The sequence below is a fragment of the Balaenoptera ricei genome, chromosome 3 (genome assembly GCF_028023285.1).
Source record: "Balaenoptera ricei isolate mBalRic1 chromosome 3, mBalRic1.hap2, whole genome shotgun sequence".
NCBI classification, from domain to species: Eukaryota; Metazoa; Chordata; class Mammalia; order Artiodactyla; family Balaenopteridae; genus Balaenoptera; species Balaenoptera ricei.
In genome coordinates this window covers 30,003,147-30,029,533 of record NC_082641.1, presented here as the reverse complement: position 1 = coordinate 30,029,533, position 26,387 = coordinate 30,003,147, and the positions used below count along the sequence as shown (strand labels likewise).

Genomic DNA, 26,387 nt, shown 5'->3' with positions numbered 1-26,387 from the left:
TTGCGGAGCACAGGCTCTAGGCGCGTGGGCTTCAATAGTTGTGGCACGCGGGCTCAGTAGTTGTGGCTTGCGGACTCTAGAGCACAGGCTCAGTAGTTGTGGCGCATGGGCTTGGTTGCTCCATGGCATGTGGGATCTTCCCAGACCAGGGCTCGAACCCGTGTCCCCTGCATTGGCAGGCAGATTCTTAACCACTGCACCGCCAGGGAAGTCCCATCTTTTCTTTTTTTCATGTTGAATTTACTACTCTTCTGAAACTCATTCAATAATATTTCTAATAATTAAAAGCCTCATTCTTCACCCCATTGCTGATGATCTACCCAGAACTTCTATCCCATAGCCATTCATTTCACATCTTTCCCACTAAAAGTGAGATGAAGTGGGGTAGGGAGGGCAGGGTGGTGAGGAAAGAAACTGGTACATATTATTTGCATCCAACACTCAGTGCACTTGGTTAAATGTTTAACACATATTATCTTAAATAAGTTTCACAACAACAAAATAAGGTAGTCATATTATTATCCCCATTTCATATATCGTGAAACCGAGACTCTTAGCACTTAAGGGACTGGCCACCTAAGGTCTCACAGTTAGCAGTTGGCAGTGCCAATAATGGGACCTTGGCCTGTTTACCCCAAAGGTTTTTCAGCAGCTCTTCTAAGAAGCACAGTTGGTACCCCATTCCTTTTAAAAACTCATTGAATAAAATTTTGTTTGCATCTATGCTACTTGGAAAACTCAGACCTCCTCTTCTTCCATTTTCCTCCAAAAACAATATGCTATTTAGATAAATTACTAGAAAAATACATTTAACCAGGGGTTTTGAAGCAAAGGTAGACAGCTCACACAAAGAAAATTGCTAATGAACAATTAAAAACTTTAAAATTCTGAAATCTACCTATTGTATTATGTGTAATTTTTTTTCAGACCACCCTCTAGTATTATTGGAAGTAACAGATAATAGATTATGAGTAGGTTAGGTATTTAAAAGTTAGTACTATAAATACAAATTAAACCAAGGGAAAATGCAAACATAAAATGCCCAGTTTTATTAGTAGAGATGAAAAGAAATAATATCACAAAATTAATGCTAAAGCAACACTATTTATTATGTTGCATTCTCTTTAATTATTCCACATCAGTAGGTACCTTATATTCTTCATAATCATTGTTATCTAGCAAGTCCCTTTTCTCCAGTTCTATAAGCTGTTCTGCAGAGAGCTTAGCTGGCAGATGCTTAAGAGACGCTTGTTCATACATGGGCTTTCCATTAAAAAACAGTTCCTTCCAATCATGCATCAACTTATATGGAATCAGGCTACAGCAAAAAAGAAAAAAGAAAAAGGTCAAGAGGAATCAATGGTTAGTTAAATACACATCTTAAATCTTAGTCTTTCTATTACCATGTTCATTCACCAAGATCTGCTATTTGAGGCCAGAGGTTCCTCTTACTATGACATTTCTAATAGCCAGTAAAATGGCTGAAACTTAGTAGGTTTGAATGAATAAATGTTACCTAAAGCCATTGGTTCTTCAAATTTTCTTTGATTGTGCACTGAAAGCACAATATATCTAAAAATACGACTATCACAAAACTTAGGTTCTTTGATTTCCGGCTGTGATACTAAATGGCTGTGCAAGCTTTGGAAATCAGTTAAATGCTCTGATATCAGTGTCCTCCTATGCAAAATGAACAGACTGAATACTTTCCAAGGCCTCTTTAAGATGCAGTTGGTTTACATATTTTCAAATAATTTGTAACAGAAAAAAAATCTAATGTTATGGTAGTCTTATTGTCATTGCACGTTTGGTAACCTGTGCAATTATTTTTCAGTACTTTTTCTATTTAAGTCAGATGAATGACTTGGTAATCAGGACAGAGCGATGGGAAAGTAGTTCCAAGAGGAACAAAATGTGCGAAGGAAGGAAAGAGCCTGACATGATTCAGATGCGTTTCTCTAAAAATAGTGGGACTAAAGCTTGAAGTTGCAACTTAAAAAGTTGTATTTCATTCTGATACATGCTACAACATGGATAAACCTTGAAGACATTATACTAAATGAAATAAGCCAGACACAAAAGGACAAATATTGCATGATTCCACTTACATGAGGACCCTAAAACAGACAAATTCATAGAGACAGAAAGTAGAACAGAGGTTAGCAGGGCTGGAGGGAAGGGGAATGGGGAGTTATTACTGTATTTAATGGGTACAGCACTTCAGTTTGGGATGATGAAAAAGTTCTGGAGGTGGATGGTGGGATGGTTGCACAGCAGTGTGACTGTACCTAATGCCAGTGAGCTCATAAATGGTTGAAAAGCACTTAAAAACGGTTAAAATGCTAAATTTTATGTTAGGTATGTTTCTCCACAATAATAAAGTAGTATTTCAATTAAATGTGAACTTCAAATATAATCATTGTTCTCCATTAATGAAATATTTATATTTGTTAAAGATTATAGAGATATGAAGTTTAGAAATTAATAGCTTAGACATAGAAAAATTCTTTTTTTAAAAATAAAGCCCTATTTGGTTTTTTCTGGGTTTTTTAATTTATTTGTTTATTTGTTTATTTTTGGCTGCGTTGGGTCTGGGTCCTCGTTGCTGCACATGGGCTTTCTCTAGTTGCCGTGAGCGGGGGCTACTCTTCGTTGTGGTGCGTGGGCTTCTCACTATAGCATTTTCTCTTGTTGCGGAGCAAGGGCTCTAGAGCGCAGGCTCAGTAGTTGTGCCGCACGGGCTTAGTTGCTCCGCAGCATGTGGGATCTTCCCGGACCAGGTTTCAAACCCGTATGCCCTGCACTGGCAGTCAGATTCTTAACCACTGCACCACCAGGGAAGGCCCACATAGAAAAATTCTAACATCAGAATTATTGAAATGGCATTGGCTCCTCTGGTGAAGTAAATGATTAACAACTTATATATTGTCCAAAACTTCATGTTGCAATTACTGAATTAATATTCTATTATCTGAATATCAATTATTTTATTAAGGAGCAGTCTTAACAAAAGTCAGTTCATGTAAGTAGGCTGATACCAAGAATATCCCTGTGCTTAAGAAAGAAATATATATTGATAACATCTTATTTAGGGAAGTACATAGAATAATGTGAGTTTATCTCGATTGTTAGTAGTGTAGACTAAAAAGATCTTAACATATACGTGTAATCATTGTATTCAGCTGCAAGTAAAAGACACTTACAATTTCAAAGTAAAAGACCCCTTCAAAGTTTATGGTATCAATACCTCTGCAACTTTTAAAATTTTTTGTATTTTTTCATTAAAATAAAAATGGTTTCATATAACCAATATATTCTCAATATTAATTTTCACGAAGCAGGATTTATAGAGTAATAAAAGGCAGACTATATATGAGTCTGTGAAATATTATATTAGTTAAACTCAATACACACAGGAGGTCCTCAACTTACTAATAAGTTGTGCTCTGTAAGGGGATTTTTAGGTCACCTATTTGACATAGAAATAATACTTCTAGGACAGCTGGTTACCATCTGATTCCTTTCATGCTGGTCCCCAGCCAGCGCTACTGCGACTATCTCCACGACCTCTCCCAACAGAAGCATTCACGGAACTGGGATTTGAGGAATCTTTTTCCCACAGTCTTCTTTCCAGGCTCTCCCAGGCTGGTGTCATGGGGATCTCTGGCATTCTCTGACTGGCAGCTGCATGACCCTCTGCCATCGTTGTCACATGGTGTCCTCCCTGTGTGTCTCCTCTCTACTTCTTATAAGGACACCAGTCATATTTAATTAAGGTCCCATCCTACACGAGTATGACCTTATCTTAACTAATCTATCAGTAATGACTATTTCCAAATAAGGTTACACTCTGAGGTATGGGGGATTAGAACTTTAACATATCTTTCTGGGGGGACACGATTCAACCCATATATAAGCATCTATATATTGCCTTTTAGACACTTAAAATTTCAAAGTATTAATAAAAGCTCCCTTAAAAGTTTATGATACCAATACCTCTAGAACTTTAATTTTGTATACTCAGTTTTTACATTCAGTTTGAGCTCTTCCTGGTTCTTGGTATGATGCATGAGTTGTTATTGAAGTCTGCACATTTGCGGATTATGTTGCAAGACTCTGAATCTTGCATGAACCTTCTGTTCTAGCTGTTTTTTTCTGACGTTGCTCAGGCAAGGGAAAGAGAAGGGGCCATCGTGTTACTGGCAGGTGTGGACAGAAGTCCTCACGTGGCCTTCCTCACAACCTGAGGGGAGGGCATCCTTGTTACTGTAGGAGAAGGTAGCAGTTCTGGCCCTCCACATGGTCTCCACTGCAGTGCGGGTGGCCTTGTGACCACTGGGCGATGGTGAAAATCCTGACCCTCCCTAGGCTCCTCTAATACCGCCCCAGTAGGGAGGGGAGGAGTGGCCAGTACTGCCAGGTGGGGGTGGAAGTCCATGCTTCCTACTTGGCCTCTGGGACACCACCCTCGTGGTGTCCCAGAGGTCCCTCGTTACAGCCTTGTGAGGGTGGAAGACAGGCTTTCTACTTGGCCTTTGCTGGCACGGGTGGGAATGGGGCTACATTTTTTTGTGTGTGTGTGGTATTTGGGGAAGAGTGGTTATTGTCTAAAAGTTTTCCATCTTGCTAGGTTGCTCCTTAACTGGTTCTTTGACTAGAAACAGCAGGCTTCTGTTGGGGCTATTTTTGTCTACACCATTGGCATGTCTGTTGCCAGAATATTCAGTTCCAATCTGGGATGTGTGAGGACAAGAAGAACCCAGGAAGCTCACCACTGTGTCCTGAGGTCCCCAGCCAGTCTCACTTCTGTCCATCTTCAGAGTCTTCTTGTTTGTTTCACACACAATGTTCAGGGCTTTTCATTGTACTTAGTGGGAAGAATAGGGAAAAACGCACTCTACTCCATTTTCCCAGAGCAGAATGGGATTTGCATTTATGTTTTAATTTGGAATTATGAGCCTTTATTTGTTTAGGGAAATCAATCTGTACTTTTTTCCCCTCTGAATTATCTTGTGTCATGTTTTTATATTTAAATCCACTATATTTATCTTCTGTAATTTAATCTATTTTTTTACCATTATAATGCATTGTATCACCTTACCTTTTTAACCCTTTTATAGATTACCTTCCTCACAATTTTATTCTTATGATTTCTGAACTTTTGAATTTATATTAATCTGAAAAGTATTTTTAAACATTTACTCTTGAATTCATTTCAATTTTTAGTCTTATTTATTTTCTTTTCTCAATCTTGTACCCTTATAGTTTTATCTTCAAACTGTCCTCATCATTATGTTATTTCATTTAGTAGTTTTTATATGGCAGTGCATCAGAAATATAGCTCTTGGGGTGAGAGCTGTGGAGAAAGCTCCTATCAAGTCCAGGGGTGATGGGATGGTTTACCCATCTTCTACCTGACCCTAAATATCGTGTGGCTTTCATTCTTTTCACTGTGGGTTCTCAAGAAGATCTCAGTCTGGGTAATATTAGAGGTCAAAACTTTAAGTGGAGCGACTTATCCTTGTCCTTGTGGAGGTGCTTTCACTGAGATCTGTTGTGATGTCATTCCCCTTCAGCTTCCAGGAAAGGACATCACAAGAGATAGGTCTCTGAAGCCAGATGCCAGAATGCTGAGGTCATTCTCCACCAGACCTACTACACTACTCATTATACCTTAGGTGGGGCCACATGAGAAAATCATTGTTCTAAACTGAGGACCAAGAAAAGTTTTGTATTTTGTAAAGAACTAGAATGGAAAACAGAAATCATAGGACAAACTGTGTTGCCCTTTTTGCTTTGGCCACCTGGAAGCTCAGATAAAATTTGCAGCTCAGTTGCAGTATCTGGCAAATCTACTGGTACCAGTATAACTGTGTTTTCATGTATTCCTTGTTTTTAACTTTCTACTTTATTTGAATTTTCTTCTTCTTCTTTTTTTTTTGGTCGCACCATGCAGCTTGTGGGATCTCAGTTCCCCAGTCAGGGATTGAACCCAGGCCACGGCAGTGAAAGCCTGGAACCCTAACCACTAGGCCACAAGGGAACTCCCATCCTTTGTTCTTATTTTGGCATATTCTTAATCTTTTTTGTATTGTTAAATGTTTCCTTTCAAATAGGTTGACTCCTTTTAGAAAGAAGGTGCAATGAAAATCGATTTAATGATTAGTAAAATAATCTTTAAGTAATTCCTGTCTTCTAGGAAGTTCCTAGTGTTTCAAATAAATGATCATAGCTGTCTTTGTAAATTATAGAGAAGTTAGACACAAAGTTTAAATGTTAAAAGACATAAATACACCTTATATCAGGCTAGTCATTGGGTGAATTAAGTCTGTAATCAAGGTATCCTGGACCCCACGTCTTAGTCTTCATTTCACAAAACATTGTTATCTCTCTTTACTTATCAACTTAGTGCTTACATCACAATCTTACCCTTTTCTCATTTGCTGTGGTGTCTCTATTGTATTAACTATTGTAATAAAAAACAACACTTACTTATTTGTCAACATTCGATATTCCGCCACTTTAGTGGACAAATCAAGGATTTGATCCAAAATTTCTGCACATATTGAATAATGCTTTTTGTAATGAGCTTGAATCCTTTCCACGGCAATCTGCTCATGAATTTCCTTAACTCTGAGGGCTTGTTCTTCAAAATCAATCTTGGCTTGTCTGGCCAAAGCCTAAGAAGCAAAGACATATTTTTAAGTCACTGTAATTGGGCAATGATTCAAGTAGAAATAATGTCATCATTTCAACAGCCAAAAAAAAATCTCTAAATAGAATGAAACTTCCTTTTATATCAGGAAAAAATAAATCATGAGAGAGCACTTTCTCCTTAATACATTAAGTACTTAGTGTGATGGCAAAGACAATATCAGAAATATCCCACCCTTAGCTTATGTTATCAGCAAAACCCAGTACAGAGAAAAGTGTGCTATGTGGATTAATGATAAACTGGATCTGAAGTGTTTAAAAAGAAGTCCTGAGTTCATGGACTGCAGATAGAGTTGGGGATCACAGAGAAACAGGCAAGCATAGCTGGCTCCTTTGTACCCATCTCAGGAGCCTTAACCTGACACATCTGCTCTGGCCAATGCCCTATGTCTTTTAGTGGGAGATTTCTAGGATACTGATTTATACTTAGAAAATATTTTGGAAATTCCCTGATTATACTGGCTTGAGAATGTAACACATTTGCCAACAAATGTTAAATGTGTTTAGACAACAAAACCTTCTGCTGTTACAGCCTTAATAAATAGATAAAATTCATTCATAGAGACATGTATTTCTGCAGAAAGTAAGAAAATACTTAAATAGTTTGGCATTACCCTCTGTCTGCTTTGCACTATTATTTTGTTTAGGGAACCCACTCTTCACACTAAGTACAAAGGTCAAACTTGGCATGACCAAATGTTGCTTTTCAAACAGTTATACCAACTCCTTGAGAAATTCTATCCTGTGCTAACGTGCTCCAGAAACAAGAGCTGCCTCCTGAAACTTAACCCAACAAGTGTACGATGGCGATAAACATGGGTCTGGCGGAGCTGTGCTCGAATTCAAGCCTCAGCTTGTACAGGTGTCAAGTATTAGCTGCGGGATCTTGGCCAAATCGGAGCTTCCCTATGTCTCCACTTCCTCTCTGTGAAGCGGGGATGGTCAAAGACTTGGCATGAACAGAAATTAACTGTCAGAGCAAATACCTATGATACTATTCACAAGTAACTAAATGCGTGACAATGGGCTGCTACTGTCCACTGAACCAAATGGAAGCTTCATTTGGTTTGTTATTGTTGTTTTATTTTGTTAGTTTGCTTTATTTTTGTTGGGAAAGAAGTTGGTCTGGGTGACCTCTGAGGTCGATTCTGTACATTTGGCACGTTCAGGAATGACACCAGAATTTGTTATTGTTGTATTGTTTTGTAGGTCCTGTTTTCACGGGGAAAGCATCCAGTTTAAGTACAGAGCCCTGTGGCATGCTTCATGAAGTGTGAAGAGTTCAGAGGGAAGAGGAATCTGAGAGAGTAGGAGCAGCCAGATGAGAAATTACGAAGCGAGCCAGCGAAATGGGTTGTGAGGCTGGTTTACTACTGAGTGCCTGGAAAGCATGTGGAAATATTTAAGATGCCACGGAACCAAAACCTTGACGGGAGCCCAGGAACACCCCCTGCAGGAATGGAGAAGCTTTCTCCCAGTGTTCTCTCCCTCCCTCCCTGCTCCCTCTCTCCTTCCAGGCCTTTCTTCCTTCTTTTTAGCCATGGAGTCTGCTATTTCTACCCTCTCCCCATCCCCCATGCTAAACCCACCACAATTTCCAGTCCCATTACAGCAAAGTGGCTTGTAGCCCTAAATAAAGAAAGAAGGAAAAGGAAAAAGAAGTGCGTGGGAGCTAGTAACTCTCAGCGGTGATGAGCCTGGACTTTAGCCTCTGAGAACCGCTGTGCTAGGGCCACACCACCAAGCTGTGCTAGGGCCACACCGCCAAGCTGTGCAACTCTGAGCTTCCTGAGTTTCAGCTTCCTGACGGATGAAATGTACACAAGAACAGTATCCACTGCCAAATAGTGCTGTGAGAATTATCATGCGTGTAATGAACGTAGCTCAATGCTGGACTCAGAGTGAATGCTCACAAGCGTTAAATGCTATTGCAATGAATTACTGTGAATAATAGTAGGTGGCACTGAAATTTGAAATCGGCAACCATTTTAATTAATATAGAATAGATGCCCATTTGCCTTCAAAAAAGAGATCAGCAGATTTAACCTAAAAACCAAACCAAACAAACAAAAACTCCTGATGGTGAAAAACATGAAGTCCTCTTTCCCTTTCTCCCTCTCCTCCTCCCTCCTTACTTAGGAACCAGCCTAAGTACTTAGGAACCACTCCTTCTGGAGGACGTGATGCATTCAAACTGTGAAATCAGGCCATCTCAGAGGGAGGGGTGCCTGGTAAGCAGATACCTCAGCTTTGGGAAAAGGTAATTGTGTAATGTTTTTTCAGGGGCTTCAGAGCCTCACCATTCTGGCCTCTGAGGCTCTAGCAGACCGAGTGTCCCGATCCTCTGAAGTGAGTCCAAGCCCAGGTAAGGAAAGAACAGGTCCTGCTTCTCATCACAGTGAGACCAGTCCTGCTCTGAGACCGGTGCTTTACTATTTTGCACTGAATTAACTGGGCTTGTGAAGCAAACAGGCACTTATTTCTAATGTAAGCAAATGCCACTCAATCCATTCAAGTTTACTCTTGTCAAAAAAGAGAGATGAAACAATTATCCAGATAATTCGGCTAGTAAAGACACTTGAAAGCATGCAGGTCAAATTCATGGGGTACGGCTCCCCGCTCTACTCCTGACGTTTTGGCTATGTCTGTTCTACAAAGGCAAAAGCACCATTTTCTTGACTCTGGAGAATACTGTACTTTCCAAATGACATTTCTCAAAATTGCATACTTTTGGCAAAAAATGTGTTTCACTTTCATGGAATATCACAGTGGAAACCATGATGCTGATAAATAAAGCATTGCCTTCCTATTTTCGGTGAGGTTTTCTCTTCTGCTCAGTCTGGTTTTATGAATATTTTATGGCAGTAAAGACAGGCTATCTAAAATGCCACTCACATGAGCTTTACATTTCTTCAATCAAATCTGGCTTAACAGACTGAATAAATCTGAAACCACCCCAAGAGGAAAAAGACAAGAAGTGATTCATATAAATCCCTTGATAAAATAAATCTATTTTGGTTATTAGAACTGTACATACAAAGATAAGGAAAATGTTAATATCTCGAATAACTAAAAGATTAGATAATTTGATTTTCAGAGTTATAAAGGGCCTAGACACAATGATACCATGGTGACCAAGAGCACACCTGGCACCCAAATCTTGGCTTCTGTAACCATTCTCAACTACAACGAACCAGGGTGCCCTAGAAAAATGGTTTGTTCTAGTTCTGAGGAAGGAATAGTACAGTATGGGCCTGGGAAATCTTGTTTTACCAGAAAGCAAGGAATTGCTTATTAAAGACTAATGGTGTCCTATAAAAAGGAGGCAGCTTGAAAGTGCTCTCACTGCCTGAAAATAGTATTCACTTAGAATAATGAACACCAATAACACTCCAGTGAACTTAGTGGACTTTAAAGAAAAAGAAAGTCCTTTATGCGTCTAGAAAACAAGAGTAATGACTCAAGGAAACAAAATTTAGATTATCATTCATTTTTTTTTGACAGCACACTTTATACCTGAAGAAAATGGAATAATGTATTTAAGATATTCAAGGAAAGAAAATGTGAACTAAGGATTTTATATACAGCAAAACTGACGAGTATAAAAGGCACATACTGTTATCAATATGCAAGCGCTCAGGGAATATTGTTCCCATGAGCTGTTCTTGAGGAATCTACTGGAGAGCTGCAGACAACAGAAATGACCAGAGAGATGTGGACATAAGGACTGAGGGTGAGCATTAAATATTTGTAGAATCAAGACTAAAGGGAGAGAGTATAGTATGTAGATGCCATGTGTGCCGTCAGTGCAGTTGTACAAAGATAAAAATGGGGAGATAATAGAGAGATCATACAAAAAATCAACTCATTAAATGATTGGCATCTAAATGCAGCCTTGTTTACCTTGACTTGGTAGGAAGGATCAAAAGTAACCTTAGGAGGGTTTTTAAGGGATATATTGTTTACCGCTTCTCGATCGAGAGCATCCTGGAAGTCTTTAAGCCGTCTTTCCTCATATTGTTTTTCTCTGAAAATTCTGTTTTGCCGTAAAACTTCCTTTTCGTGCCGAACGTGCATGAGCTGCACGGCGATCCTGCGCTCCTGCTGGGACTGTCGCATCAGCCGGTTGATGAGCTGCTCCTCCCGATAAGCCTCCTGGAAACACCATTGCGAGAGCCAATCATTTGTCAAGGTGATGTCCACATTTCCCACTGGGCTGAGAAGCCTACACGTAAACCATGTGTAAAAGGCATAGTATTCACCTGCAGAATTGATATTCTGCTATTTGATTTAAATGTGAACATGGCAAAAATCGAGTTATAAAAATGAAAATTTCCACCGACAGTTGTATAATTTTGGTATCCGGAAACACATGGTTTTGCAACTCCTTTTTCTAAATGAATTATTACTTCCTTTAAAATCGGATCAAAAAAAGATTAGGTAATTTTTTTCAAGGTTTTATAAACAAAGGGTGTAATTCTCCATTTATAAGCATGTTTTCAGAAACTTGGAATCGTGCTATATGCACTCTTAACATAAATACTAGTTGTAAAAACAAATGCAGACATTGTCTGGCTGAGGACAGCAGATCTGCTTAGTTCCCAGGGGGGCCATCTCAATTCCTACATGATAGATTGGGTAGATTGGAGAAGAGGCTAAGGGGAAATGACCTACAGTTTATCTTAGAAAATCTGAGTGGTTGTAACCTGAGAGAGAAACTAGATGCACTCTCTTGGCTCCCATGGCTATTTTAAGAGAACCGAAGGGGAAGCAGAGAACAGTGGAAGAAGCATCAAACTGGGAAATCAGAGGCCCTTCCCAGTGCAGCCCCAGCTGTACCATTAACTGGCTTGCAGCCTTGGGCAAGTAACTTGGATTTTCTGGGCCTATTTCTTGACAGGGGAAATGAAGGGTTTGGGTAGAAGATGATCTCCAAGGCATCTTCAAGCTCTCTCACTCTGTCTAAACAGAGACACCATGTGGAAGGAGGCGGTAATTAAAGTTCTCCAGGGAGAAGACTTAGGAGGACATCTAACTAAACATTGGGGTTGTCCATTTAACACTCAACAATCGAATTGTTCAGGAAGAAAATCTGGCATCACTAGTGACACTGTTTCAGATTGTGGGAGAAGTACTATATATATGTTCAGAATCAAGATACAAATAACAATAACACTCTGTGGAAAATACCAAAACTTGAACTTGGGGATTATATAAAAGTGTAGATTAAATAAAATTCAACTGAAAATAAATATGAAATTTTTTCTGTTATTAATATATCAGATAAGAATAAAATCATGAACAACTTTGAAACATATGTCTCATCTAGTTACAACATTCTAGAAGCTTTAATGTTAATCATTTGTTTCTTTTGAGGTCCAATAGTGGAGGTGAGGCAGAATGTAAAAATGGCCACAGATTCTTCAGTTTTCTTCATCCACAGCCTCCAATGCTATCCTGCAGATATTCCCATCAAAAAGTAGAATCTATTTCTTCACTCCTTAAATATGGGGTATGGGGTGACCTCTGACTTGAACTCACCAATGGGACATTAGCAAAAATAAAACAAAACACTTGCGGTCTGACTTTCTTAATTCTCTTGCGACCCTTGCCACTGTCACCACAGTTTCTGCTCAGCTAGAAAATGAGAAGCCATAGAGAAAGAGACACCAGCCTTCTCAGCTGGAACTAATGAAACTCTTCCAGGTCAGCCAGCCTCAGCCAACCCACCAGCCGACCAAAGACATCTGAGAGAAGCCAGGTAAGACCAGCAAAAGGCATACATCTGAGCCCAGACCAAACTGCCTACCACATTTTGGGGGTGGTTTGGGATACATAAAGCATAGTCAAAGCCATATTTTTTAAAAGTAAAGCCTTGATTTATTATTCCAAGTGAATTCTATATTGAATTTGGAATATATTCTATATTTGTCTGTGTCTACATGGCAAGGCAATTTGGTTGTTGAGATGAGAGCTGGTCATTCTGACCCTGATGAAGAACTGGGTTGGTCAGATATGCCTTGGTTATTGCTTAGATGACAACACATTATGATTAAAAAGGAAAAGAAAAGAAAATACTGTTGAATGGCTGAGTCAATGCTATGTATATGAAGCTTCAGTATGAAGAACCATCAAGTGTATTAAGACCTGCAACCAAAAGTTGAGTGGAAAATATTCTTTTTTTGTTCCATTGTACAAGTAGTTCATGTTTTAGAAATATACTTTTCCCCAAAGTTTCATTACAATTTGGGACACATTTTCTCATAGAAAAATATGTTACAGTTAAGTGCTTAGGGCAGCCTACAGATGTCTGTTTAACCCTTAACGTCAATGAAATAGTCTACATCTGCAATGAATAAAATAGAAAATAAGAGAAGTCACATTTCTCTTTTCAGTATATTTAATCATATTTGGGTAAGACTTATAGATACACAATCCAAAACATGCTCAGTTTGATTGCCAAGACCTCTCCTTTCCCATGAGTTGGAGCTAGGAGGTTACTCTGGTGCATACCATTGCTTTAATTCTCCAAAGATGCCCGAGTGGCTCTCCTGGAGGAATGGGGCATGGCAGGAAAGACATGGAAGCTAAGTATTCAAGGGTGTTTTAGTTAAGAGATGGGGGGGTGTCTGGTGTTCAAATGCCAGTTCCAAGGAAATAATCCAGAAAAGGTTCTGGGAAGGTAGAGTTAGTTGCACTGGAATGAATCCCAAGAACAAGCTAAGATGCTGGCCAAATGATCACACTACCAGTTGGGAGCCATATAGAGTTCACGGTCTGAAAGTCTCCACTTAAATGCCTATGAAGTACTTAAATTCAACAAGTCCTAAACTAAACTCACTAAATCCCCCTTAGACCTGGTCCTCCCCCAGTACTTTCCCGTCTCCACTGGTGACACTATAAACCTATGACTCGGTGACCTAAAATGTTAAGGTCATCCTAAGTCCATTCCTCTTGTCACCCTAATACAATTCTTGAAGAAGTAGTCTATTTTGCCTCCTATGTATGGTTTTAAATCACTGTCTACTCCATTCGGTACCTATTGACACTGCCCATTGACACCCCATAGTGGACAACATCAGCCCCTCCTTACCTTGCCTTCCCCCCAATCCCTCTCCAGAATCTATCCTCTAAAAAAGTTAAAGTGATCCTTCTAATCTTAAGTCTCATCATTTCATTCACATAATGACATCTCTTTATGGATAACTAGGCAAGATAGCAACCTGAGCACAGATCTCTGGCTCTCTCTTTATAAGCCCAACTAAAACAAGGGTCTGTAAACTCCAGGGGGAGATTGCAACAACTTGGAGGCTAGAGCAGATATTATGAGGCATTTCTGATAGATTCACTGCAAATGGAGCGAAATAAAAGTATCCAGGGCTGACACAAGATTCATGTCACGCTCCCAAAAAGCAGCAGATACTTGAGGGAAGCAGAGGAAATGCTAACCCTGACAAGTACCATTTTCTCTTTGGAGGAGAGTAGGATGGATGGGAAGGCAGACCATGGTGCACATTCTACCACTGTGGAGCAGGGGCACTTGGGTCAGCGGCACAGGCAGGTGGGGACACTTAATGGGAAGGAAGCAGTGGGAGCGGAGGTCCCTTGCTGCATGACCCAGCCTGGTTCTAGAAGTAGCAGCTTCCCCAAACACAGAGAAGAAGCAGCACAGAGATGAGCTCCCTTGGTGGAAATATCATTAGTTAGAGCACCGACCTCCTTCAATGTCTCTTAGGTTGCTGGATCCCTGAACAGATCTCCAGCTAGAGCCTTAAAAAATCAACGCTAAGAGCATCCTGGTTGAAAGTGAGGAAAGCTAGAAAGAATTCATTCACCCCACTTTCTAGGTAAATATTAATCATGGATTATAAGCAGAAAAATAGAAAGAAAAAACCTAGCAGCCAACACACAACTGTTTTGTAAAATAAATGAAAGTGTGTTCAAAATCCTATTGCTAGTTAATGAAACTTGAAATAGGTAGTTATTTTAAAATCTACTTTTTAATCATCTAATTTTCATAATTTGTAATTCTTTTAATTAAAAGAGTGACTATCAAGCTGACTGAGTAAAAATATATGTGAATCTGAAGTAAGAAATAACCTTTTAGCACAAAGAGATGGCAGAGTTATTCTCTGAATTTTTCACTAGGAAAGGAGTGACCACATGGATAAACAGTTTCACTTCTTCATACTTACATGAAGCTTGGATTTCCCTTCAGTTAACAGAACCACTGAGCAGACCAGAGGTAGTCAGGTGAATAAAAGAAGTATCTTCAAATGGTCTTTCACATTTCAGACATACAGATTTGTCCTATTTACATTAACAACTCAAATCACCTTCCTCCCCAAGTGCGTTCCTCCTACCATCTTCTGTATCACAGCAAATGATTCCTCCATCCACTCAGCTGCCCAAGCCAGACACTGGGCCCCTCATCCCACGTTTTCACTCCCCCATATCTAATGAATCAGTAAGTCCCATTGATTTTACTTCTAAAATAGCTCCTGAAGCCACTTCTCTCCATCACTACTGCCACTCCCCTAAATTTAAATGGGGATAGTTTCTTACCTGGATTACAGCAACAGCTATAACTTGGTTAGCCCTCCTGTAATCTATTCTTAAAACTAAAGCCAGAGTGATCTTTCTATAAAGCAAATCTAGCCTTGTCACTCTTGTTCCCCTTTGCACTCAGGATAAAATCTGCTATTTGCCTCTTTATATCTTACAAGGCCCATTATGATTTGACCTCTGGTGACTCCTGCCTGATGACATTTAGTTTGCTAAAAGCCCTGAGCCTTTCTATACGATATTCTCTCTGGAGACACAGTTTGCCTTCCACCATTTTGGCTTCTGCTGGAAACTAACCCCCATCCCCACCCCCTAAAATCACCCCTACCTTCAATTAGCTAACTCCGACCCTTCCTCATGCTTCTGTGCTATCCCCCTCCAGAAATCATCTCTGAACCAGGCCAGGGCTGGACTTCCCTCCCATGTGTTGCCTGTCCCTCCCATCACCCTCATGGCACCTCCACATTCCAATGTAGTTGCTTGTTTACAGATCATCTCCCAAACAGCAAGGTCTGTGAGAGCAGATTTCCCATTATTCTTGTTCACTGTTGTATCCCGGGACTAGGACAAGTCCCCAGAGCACAGAGGAGGTTCAGTAAATATGTGTTCAACATAAGAGTTGATCAGTGATTCTCAATCTATAGCTGCATCAAATCACCTAGAGGGTCTGTTAACACGGATGATGGGACCTAATTATTCACATTCCTAAAAGTTTCCTGCTGATGCTCATGTTGTTGGTCCAAGAACCACATTTTGAGAACCACTGGATTAGATCAAACTGAGAGGACTAACTAATTTTCCATGTTTTCATTTAAAAATTCCCTTTTTGATAATATCAACTGATACAGAAAAAACATTTGAAACAATTCAGTATCTTTCCATTATAAAAATTCTCAACAAATTAGGTATAGAAGGAATGTAACTCAATATAATAAAGGTCATATATGATAAGCTCACAGTTAACATCATACTTAAAGGTATGATGCTAAAAGCTTTTAGATTTTCACTATTCCTCTAAGATTAAAAATAAGACAAGGATGCCCACTCTCACCGCTTCTATTGGTACTGGAATTCCTAACCAGAGAAACTGGCAAGAAAGAGAAAGAAAAGGCATCCAAATCAGAAAGGAAGAGGTAAAACATCTCTGTTTGCAGAGGACATGATCTTATATATAGAAAACTCTAAAGACTGACTAAAAGAAAATGTTAGAACCAAAAAACAAATTCAGTAGTTTCAGTATACAAAATAAACATATAAAAATCATTTGCATTCCTACACACTAACAATGAACTATCTGAAATGAAATTAAGAAAACAATCCCATTTACAATAGCATCAAAAATAATAAAATATTTAAGAATAAATTCAACCAAGGAGGCAAAAGATCCACACTGAAAACTATAAAACATTAATTAAAAGAATTGAAGAAGACACAAATAAATGGAAAAGATATCCCATGTTCCTGGATTGGAAGATTTAATAATGTTAAAATGTCCATAATGCCTAAAGTGATCTACAGATTCAATGCAATTCCTATCAAAATTCCAATGGCATTTTTTACAGAAATAGAAAAACAATACTAAAATTCATATGGAGCCACAAAAGACTCCAAACAGCCAAAGCAATCTTGAGTAAGAAGAACAGAACTGTAGGCATCACACTTCCTGATTTCAAAATATATTACAGAGATGCAGTATTCAAAACAGTATGGTACTGACATAAAAACAGACATATAGACCAGTGAAAGAGAAGAAAGAGCCCAGAAATAAATCCACATATGTACAGTCAATTGATCTTCAATAAGGGTGCCAAGGCTATACAATGGGGAAAGGACAGTCTCTACAACAAATGGTGCTGGGATAACTGGATATCCACATGCAGGAGAATGATACTGTACCCTTATCTCACACCATTTATAAAAATCAATTCAAAATGGATTAGAGACTTACACATAAGACCAAAAACTATAAAACTATTAGAAGTAAATATAGGGAAAAATATTTCTTGACAGTAGTCTAGGCAATTATTTTTTTAACATGACCCCAAAAGTACAGGCAACAAAAGTAAAAATAGACAAGTGGGATTTGATCTAGCTAAAAATTCTGCACAGAAAAGGAGACAATCGAAAGATTGAAGAGGCAACCTACAAAATGGGGGAAATTACTATTTGCAAACCATACATTTTGGTTAATATCCAAAATATGTAAGGAACTCAAATAACTCAATAGCCAAAAACCAAATAACCCAATTTAAAAATTGGGCAAAGGACCTGAACAGACATTTCTCAAAAGAAGACAAATGGCCAACAGGTATTTGAAAAGATGATCAACGTTACTAATCATCAGAGAAATGCAAATCAAAACAGAATAAGATATCATCTCATATCTGTTAGAATGGCTATTATCAAAAGATATAAAATAAAAGCAAGAGATAACAAGTGTTGGCAAGAATGTGGTGAAAAGGGAACCCTTGTAAACTGTTGGTGGGAATGTAAATTGGTACAGCCACTATGGAAAACAGTATAGTGTTTACTTGAAAAATTAGAAATAGAACTACCATATGACCCAGAAATCCTACTTCCGGGTACATATCCAAAGGAAATGAAATCAGTATCTCAGAGAGATGTTTACACCCCCATGTTCACTGCAGCGCTATTCACAATGGCCATGATATAGAAACAACCTAAGTGTCCATTGATGGATGAATGGATAAAGAAAATGTGAGACACAAACATACATACATATGTGTGTGTATATATATGGAATACTGTCAGCCTTAAACAAGAAGAAAATCCTGTCAGTCTGTCAGTTGTGACAACATGTTTGAACTTGGAGGACATTATGTTAAGTGAAATAAGCCAGACATAGAAAGACAAATACTGCATGATCTCACTTAAATGTGGAATCTAAAAAAGTTGAACTTATGAAAATAGATCTTAAGTATTCTCACCAAATACACACACAAAAATGGTAACTATTTTTTTTTTTTGGTGAGGTGATGGGTGTGTTAATTAGTTTGATTATGGTAATCATTTCACAATGTATACATATGTCAAAACATCACATTATACATCTTAAATATATACAATTTTTATTTATCAATTATACCTAATAAAACTATGACAAAAAGTTCCCTTTTACCTCTAAATGTAACAATAGATATACATGGCTGACATAGATTTTAGATTCCTATTTTGTCAGTATTTTTTATTGTGGTAAAATATGCATAACATAAAATTTACCATTTCAATTCATTTTTTTTTTTTTTTTTCAATTCATTTTTAAGTGTACAATTCAATGTACAATTAAGTAAATTCACAATGCTGTATAACCATTACCAGATTTTAGATTCTTTAGTAAATGTTTTATGTAGATTTGTTTTCTGAATGTTATTTGCTGTTATGATGTGAGGATGTGACATTGATTCAGAGTAGCACATAATACATATATAAGATACACATACGTGTGTATAAAAGACTACATTTTGTAAAATCTTCCAGCACCATTATTCAATCAACAATTAAATATCTTACCTCTTGTGCTTCGTGGGCTATTAACTGGTCCATTAAGAGTCTCCGCCGTCTTTTCTCCCTTTGCTCTCGTGCAAAAGCATCTTCTTCGAGGCGCTTTTGGATTTTTTTAATGTAGTCATCATCCGAATAAGTGTTTAACAAATCAGCAGTTGTCTGGCCTGTTGTATCTAAAGAAGTCTTGGATGCACTAAGGACAATAGTTTTCATTAAAATTTTAGAAAATAACTCAATCACACACCACTACTTGTGACTGTGGAGGAAGACCTCTGGAGACGGCTCCCTTAAGTGCTCTGTTCATTTATGAATACAAGCATCGAAGCAAATATTAGAACTTCAGTGTGAGATCCACAGCTTATCAACAGATTCCATTTGCCTCACCCCATTTCTGGACTCTGTATCTGTGAGGTCCTTATTATAGCCTTCCTTCTAGGCCTGGCGCCTACTTACTCTTTTACTTCTCATGACCTTCACTGTGCCCAGAGATTCTGGATTTCTCTCCCTCTTCTTCCTGCTGGCTCTAGGCCTCCTGCCTCCCTTGCTTGGAGTCAAGAGTAAGGCAATATTGATAACCCAAGTGTCAGGGAAGGCATACTTCTACAAGAGTCGGCCAGGTACACTAATGTGAGGACTAAAGACTGACTTTCCCCCTTCCCTCTGCAGAAACGTCCATGGATGGTTCTGAGAGTACGTCCATGGATGGTTCTGTCCAATACAACTCTCCTCTCACCTATGTGAATGCAAGTTGCTCTATGAGCTCCCAGTAACTTCCGACTCCTTAGGGCAGCAGCCCAGCTCTTACTAGAAGCTCAGCAGTGGAGAGTTGACTTGCACCACAGGTCTGACCTAGCCTTTTGCCCAAGTCCTGGAGACCCAAGTGAGAAGATCTATCTTGGGGCTCTTGTCCTACCTCATGTCCAGAACTTACGGATCAGGAAGAGTTGGTGGTCTCACCAACAGAAAGCAAACACACTCAATTTAGTGAGGCAAATGGTGGCTTAGTACAGAATTTATAGATTCATTCAAAAGTTGCCTTTAAAAGTAAAAGATACATTTTTATGTACATAAGGATCAAATAATCAATTCTCATCTGCATACTCTTTACAAAATAAAAAAATACAACAGTACAATGGTATAAGATATAATGTTACTTGCCAAGAAATAATGAATTTTAATATTATGAATAATTATTATCCTTAATGTCATAAGTTATTGATGTGTTCAGTTTAAAATATAACTTATAATCTTATTCAAAATACAAGGACACATTATTATGGTATGCAGGGATTAAACAGTCATCAATTCTCATATAGACAGAAGTGTTCTTATAAAAGCATAGCTAATTCATGTTTAATGAATAAGCACACGTGTTGTTTTTAATCTGTGGCCATGCAGTTTCATTAAATCAAAGATCAAAATCATTTACATAGTTGAATTAAAATTCTTAAATTATAATTAGTTCTGTTTAATAATCACATATTTATGGTACGGATATTTTATTATAGTTCATTATTTGTACATTTGCCGCTTCCAGTTGAACTCTGAGCGCAGAAGAAAAGTATCCTAGTTTACTCTCCTGTGTACCTGTGCCTCATAATCCTGACATGTAGCTAATGTCTGCTAAATTTCAAATAATATGCTAAGAAGCACTGTACAAGTGTAATATAACTTAAAAAATCACACGTTGAAATTCTGGTTATTTTATCAGCAGGGGCTCAACCTTTGATTGTATTCTGTCACTGAGAGTCACTGAGCAGAAACTGTGTAGCTAACAAAGCCTCAGTAAGATCAAAGACAAATTTTAACCCTATTTACTTATTAAAATTTAGTGCAATTATTTATGAAACTTGTGTGGCATAACTTTTTCAGATCCTTCATCAAAATCCTTACTATATTTTTACTTAAATGTGTTGTTTAAAAGATTTTGCCTCAGATTGAGCAGGGGTTAATAGCTCTCTCAACACTGTATTTATGCCACCAACAATGTACTTGAGATACTGGTTCTCCTTTGTTCATCAATCAGTCTGTCCAACCATCCATACATACACCCATCTGCTGTCTTATGCCAATTAAGGCCTGAAGAAAGCTACGTGATATTTACTTGAATAAATATTCATTTTACTGAGATGTGGGTTTCTTGAGGGCAATAATTATGTTTTTTTTATATCTGTTTGCTTGCCAGGCCTCCATAGAGTTAATAATTGTACATGTATGAATTATTAGTGATAGGAACCTTGGCCAAATTTGTGTATATATATAAGCAGTTGCTAGAAGGAGACTAAGGTAAATCTGTGAATCCAAATGTCAGATTACAGCAGCCAACAGCCTCAGCTAAAGAAACAAATAGCAGATGGCATTTATTATTTGTCTTAAAAAATAAAGAAATAGTTCATGTGGGGAAAAAGCAGCAGTGGCTGTTCTTGCATTGCTCTCACTCAGACATCATTTCATTCTTTCACAAAAGAGAAAAGATAGACTTTGAACTGACATCCCTGGGAAAGTCTTTCACGAGCAGGCTGTGAAAGGGGCAGCTGTAGAAATTGCTCCTAAGGTCAACCCAAGAGATGATTTTAGTGCTCTCTGTCATCAAGTAGTGTGAAGTTTCTGGAAAAGCCCAGCACATGCTTGATTCTAAGGATTCAGAATGAACTAAAGAAGCAGTGGTCAATAACAGAGATTAAGAAAGGCCATATTGTACCATAGCTCTTTTTTCTTTAAAAGTTTGCTCTAGACCAGTGCTTCTCAACATTTTTTTATTTGGGGGTCCATCAGAAAAAATGTCCTCTGTGAAGTGTACTGGAAGGGATTTGGAGTCACAGATGGGGCTGTTCACAGCCACAGGTGACTGGTCCAGGGACTCTAGCTGCCCCAGGCCCTATCCTGCTGCTCTGAGAAGTGAGGATGTCCATATCTCATGGGCCCGCAGTGGTAAATCTCTGGCAAGACCAAGTGGAGGCTTCTGCAGAGAAAGGACTTGTGATAGACACTGCTATTTCCCTCCCTTTCCCCTCAAAACAGAGCCACGGTTTTATTCAGGAAAACAACTTACCCAGCTAAAGTCTACAATTCCCAGCCTCCCATTCTGCTAGGTATGGCCATGTGACTGAATTCTGACTAATAAGGCATAAGCAGAAATGTTATATGGGGCTTCTGGGAAGGCTCGTATAAGGAGCGATTTCAGATTGGATATCCACTTTTTGCCTCTCCTCCTTCCTGATATTGGAACGTGGGCCAAACGGCCGGAGCCTCGGAAGCTATCTCTTATTTGCGAACGTGACTTTGAAGACAGAAACCACACATCAGGACAGTGGAACTAAAAGGAAGGCTCAGTCCTTGTTGACCTTGGAGCAGCAACACATGCCCTGGGCTGCTTACCTTCGGATTTCTATTAATATTATAGGAGAGAGAAGTAAATATCCATCTAATTTAACCCACTCTGGTTTCGGGGTTTCTAAGCTAACTGATAGAGAGGCCTAGGTTCAGGTTGGGCTGGGAAGGCAATGAGGATCAGGATGAATGTTTGTACAGGAAGGATCTTTAAAACATTGAACCACGGACAGGGCAAGGACACTAACGAATCAGAATGGATGCTGGTACAGGGATGGAAGACGCTGTTGTGCTTGGTGTTGACTCTGGTTGCTAAACTGTGTGGAAATCGAGGCGTCCCAAGAAAGGGGTGGGCTGCGGGGCTGAAGAGAATACCATTCACGAAAAGCAACAGAGTGTTTCAATATTTTAAGATAGTCATTCTGGTGGACACCGTCCGTTTATCACTCCGGAGCATGTGGCTGGTGAGATGTGTGAGAGTTGGAAGAAGTGGAGTGGTTTCATGGGCCAAGGTCAAGGGTGGGCGTGGCGGGGGTCAGGTGGCAGCTGCATGGGGGAGTAGGCTTGGGCTGTGGTTATTTTAGGAGTGAGGTGAGCACTGATGAATATGGGGAGGGCATCAGGAGTTTCTGCAGAGGGAAGGGGGAAAGGCAATTAATGTATACATTCTTCATTCTGCTTCACTTTCCTTTCACACTTGACTTCCTCACCACTTCTCCTTCTAGCTTATTCTTATTCCTCCTCATTTGACTCTATTCCCTCTCCTCAAAAATATTAATATGGAACTGAAGTATATAATTCATGTATATTTTTCTTCTTTAAGAGATTTATTTCCTATTCTATAAAACATAAATGAGTAGAGTTTAGATAGTTTCCATGAAAAAAATGCAGAGAAATTCAAGCTGTTCTTATATGTGTACTCTCTAATCAATTATTTTCCGTGAGTCAATGACCCGTAATAGGAAACAAAAGGGGAGAAGATCTTTATCTTTAGGAAGAAGAAGCCCATTAACCAGGCACTTTCTCTAAAGAACTCATTGAACTGTTTTAGTGACATTCAGTCAACAGACTCATTCAACAACTTTTTACTGCTGGTCCCTGTGCTAAATGCTGAGGATGCAACATGACAGCAACCAAACTAGCGTCTAATAATGGCTTTTTTGTGACAAATGTAAATTAATAGTAACTTGAAAAAATGTTAATGAGTGTTTAAAAAATATGTGTGAACTTACAAGGGTAAGTAAAACGTAGACAAATAAATTAACCTCACATCTCATAATAGCCACTTTCCCTTTTGATCTTTACAAAAATTGTTAATGAACAACTAATCTGAATATTAGCTCATTTATCTTCCTTAATATATGCTCTTAATTAAGATTCTACAAGGTGAAAACATCTTTGGAACAGCTATTTTAGGTAAACTATTTCTAAATATTCAAAAGTTAAAGTAGAACGAAATGTAGTTTTGTGATTACTGAGATAATTTGCACCCCACCTTTCTTTTGCTTGGAGATCCTTTTTTATTAATGCTTCAAACTTCTTAATCTCATTGGCCACATCCTTTAAAGGAAATTCATTATCAGTTTTTCACCTCTAAAAAAAATTGAACATTTTCATTTACCACATTCATTCAAACTTATAAAGTGACATGCATTACTAATTCAATCTAATTGGGAAGCGAGATCTGAAAAGCTACATTCTAGAATATTTTTCTATTCTGATTTGTTACTTTTAGACTAGGCTAAATATATCTAAAAGAAGGTGAAAATTGCCTAACCCGAATCATTCAGTTCACAAGTCTAGCTCTGACAGTACATCAAAGGGCATTTAATGAGAATAAAGATTATCAAACAGTCAGGAAGTGCATTGTTAATTACAATTCTTTTAAATGAGAATAAGCATGTTTTTGGACATAAATATTTCTTTAAAATCATCTTGAATGTTTTAAACATTTAAGGTTGTGCAACCTTACCTACACTATTAATTTGCTCTCTGAAAATTAATTTTAGCTGATCCTCTGCCTCCTGCAAATCCTTATTAATAAGCTTTAATCAACTCAGGGAAACAGGAGAATTAAATACTTTTACTAAAATGGGGTCAGGAAAAAAGCCTCTGTGGGTAGTACTTTTTAGAATCTAACTATAGGATTTTTTAATACTAAAAAAATGTGAATTAATATAAAATGCAATGGATTTAGAAATCAGAGAGACCTCTCAATCTCTGCTTTAACAGCCTTGTGTACTTGGGTAAAATATGTCAGTTTTCTGAGTCTCATTTTCCTTAACTAAAAAATGGGGAAAATAATACCCTACTTAGAGAATTATTTACGAATTAAAGATGATGTGAAGTGCTCAACCCACAGCCTGGCATATAGCAGATGATCAATAAGTGGTAGTTATTAATCTTTTTTCTTAAGGGAGAGGATATCCCTAACAATCATTATAGCAGTATGCAGTGTAGATTGCAGGAATTAGTATCAAAATGTAGTATTGTTCCCTTGTGAAATATAATGAGATTGCATCCTATTGTAATGATTGACAGCTGGTATGGTCTAGTAAAATATCAATAGTGTAAGTATCTTAAATTTAAATATGATGAGAGCAAGCAAGTTGCTTAACATTTCTAGGATTCATAGAAAGACAGTGTAGCATGGGGAGGAGGGTACTGAGGAAAAGCAAATAGTAGGAATGGCACATGCATGGTATGGGTACCTGGACTGGCCCCTGTTGTACCCAGGGGTATCATGACCCATTACAACAGCACCCACTCTGGCATAGTTTGTTAGTTTGTTAGTCACCACAGAATCCACAACACAGGAGGAACACAGGTTCTGTCATTTAATAGAATTTGCCATCCCTGTCCTAAAGCTACATTCTCTGTTTCTGAACAAATAACTATAAAATGGATTGGATATGCATATGGTGGAGGAGTTTTAAATGAGAAGGGACAATACCAGAAGTAATTTGAAAAGGAAGTAGGGAGTTCAGGGAAGTCTCTCTATATGTTTTAGGGAAAGATCATCCTTTCGTTAAGATAAACACAACACATTATTAAAAGGTTATCACTTACCTCTGCCTCTTTTTTCTTCTTCAACATTTTTTGAGTGTCAAGTGCTTTCAGAATACGGTTTGATGCGGGTTTAGGAATCTGTATGATAGCTGCTTGGATTTTAGCCATTATTTCATTTTGTCGTCTTCTGCTCAAGCGTTGCTAAATATCCCATACACATTAGTTTAGTTATTCAGTACATCAGAATAATATGCAATGTTATACACTCACAGGTACACAGATATACAAATTTTCCATTGAAATTTTCGGAACTCAGCAATTAACCAATGGACTGGGTGTTACAACTGTGTAATGTTAGGAAGCAAGTGTCAATATAACTTATTTTGAAAAGTATGATATTGAAACACAATTTTGGAATCCCCAAATTATGCCGATCAAATGTGTGTATTTTCATTCTGGGTAGCAACCCTCCCCCATATCACGAAAGCATCTGAAGCATTCATTTCTACCAGACAGCATAAAAAGAGGTCAAGTTGTCCCACTGTTCCAAAGAATGGCAGTTCTAGTTCTTAGTCGCAGGGAGATGTGACCATCAGCAACGGTGGAGACAGAGAAAGGGGAAAAGTGAGGGAGAGAAAGGTGAGAGCAGGCAGAGCATGAGTCATGTACCGGGAGCTGGCAGCTCGGGCTGGATGCATGCTTATGTAATGCGTAATATAGACATAAGTGGCAAACAATATACTATGCACTAATGAGTTTCTGGAAAAATTGTTCTATAAAACCTTTTAGATTTTAAAAGATCTTTGTTCTTCCTGGAGTTTTTGAAATTTTTCAAGTTTCTCAATATGCATGTGGACAAGATCTTCGTTCGTGTGCTTATATTTTTCTTGAAACCTAAGTGTAACCTGCATCAGATTGAAATCAGTTTGACGTGGTATCAGGTTTCTATGTCTCCAAATGAAGAAAGCATTTCAAGAAGATTCCATTATTAGAGAAAAAAGAGTATATTGTCATTATAAGCACACATAAAATTTGCCTTCAAAATAAAATTTCTGTGAATTACTACTGTTGATGGCTAAAGCAAATTCAAGTCCCATACCAATCACTCACACCCTTAATTGATGTAAGGACAATAAAAATGCATGATTTGAATGCCTTCTTACAAAAGTCTCATATATACTTTTTATAGTTAAACTTTTTGCCCTGAGTTTAATTTTCAATGAATGGTATTTGTATCCTTACAA

At 38.2% G+C, this 26,387-nt stretch overlaps 1 protein-coding gene across 1 annotated transcript in view; it reads right to left on the bottom strand.

The window, feature by feature from the left end:
- The window catches only part of SPEF2 (sperm flagellar 2), a 174,163-nt gene that overhangs the window by 128,361 nt on the left and 19,415 nt on the right, over positions 1-26,387 (bottom strand). Inside the window, exons 4-9 of the mRNA XM_059916221.1 lie at positions 25,204-25,344; positions 23,630-23,694; positions 18,811-18,997; positions 10,681-10,869; positions 6,493-6,680; positions 1,150-1,318 (exon numbers count right to left, since the gene is read on the bottom strand). Coding sequence (XP_059772204.1) covers positions 1,150-1,318; positions 6,493-6,680; positions 10,681-10,869; positions 18,811-18,997; positions 23,630-23,694; positions 25,204-25,344 — 939 coding nt within the window. The remainder of the gene's footprint in view (positions 1-1,149; positions 1,319-6,492; positions 6,681-10,680; positions 10,870-18,810; positions 18,998-23,629; positions 23,695-25,203; positions 25,345-26,387) is intronic.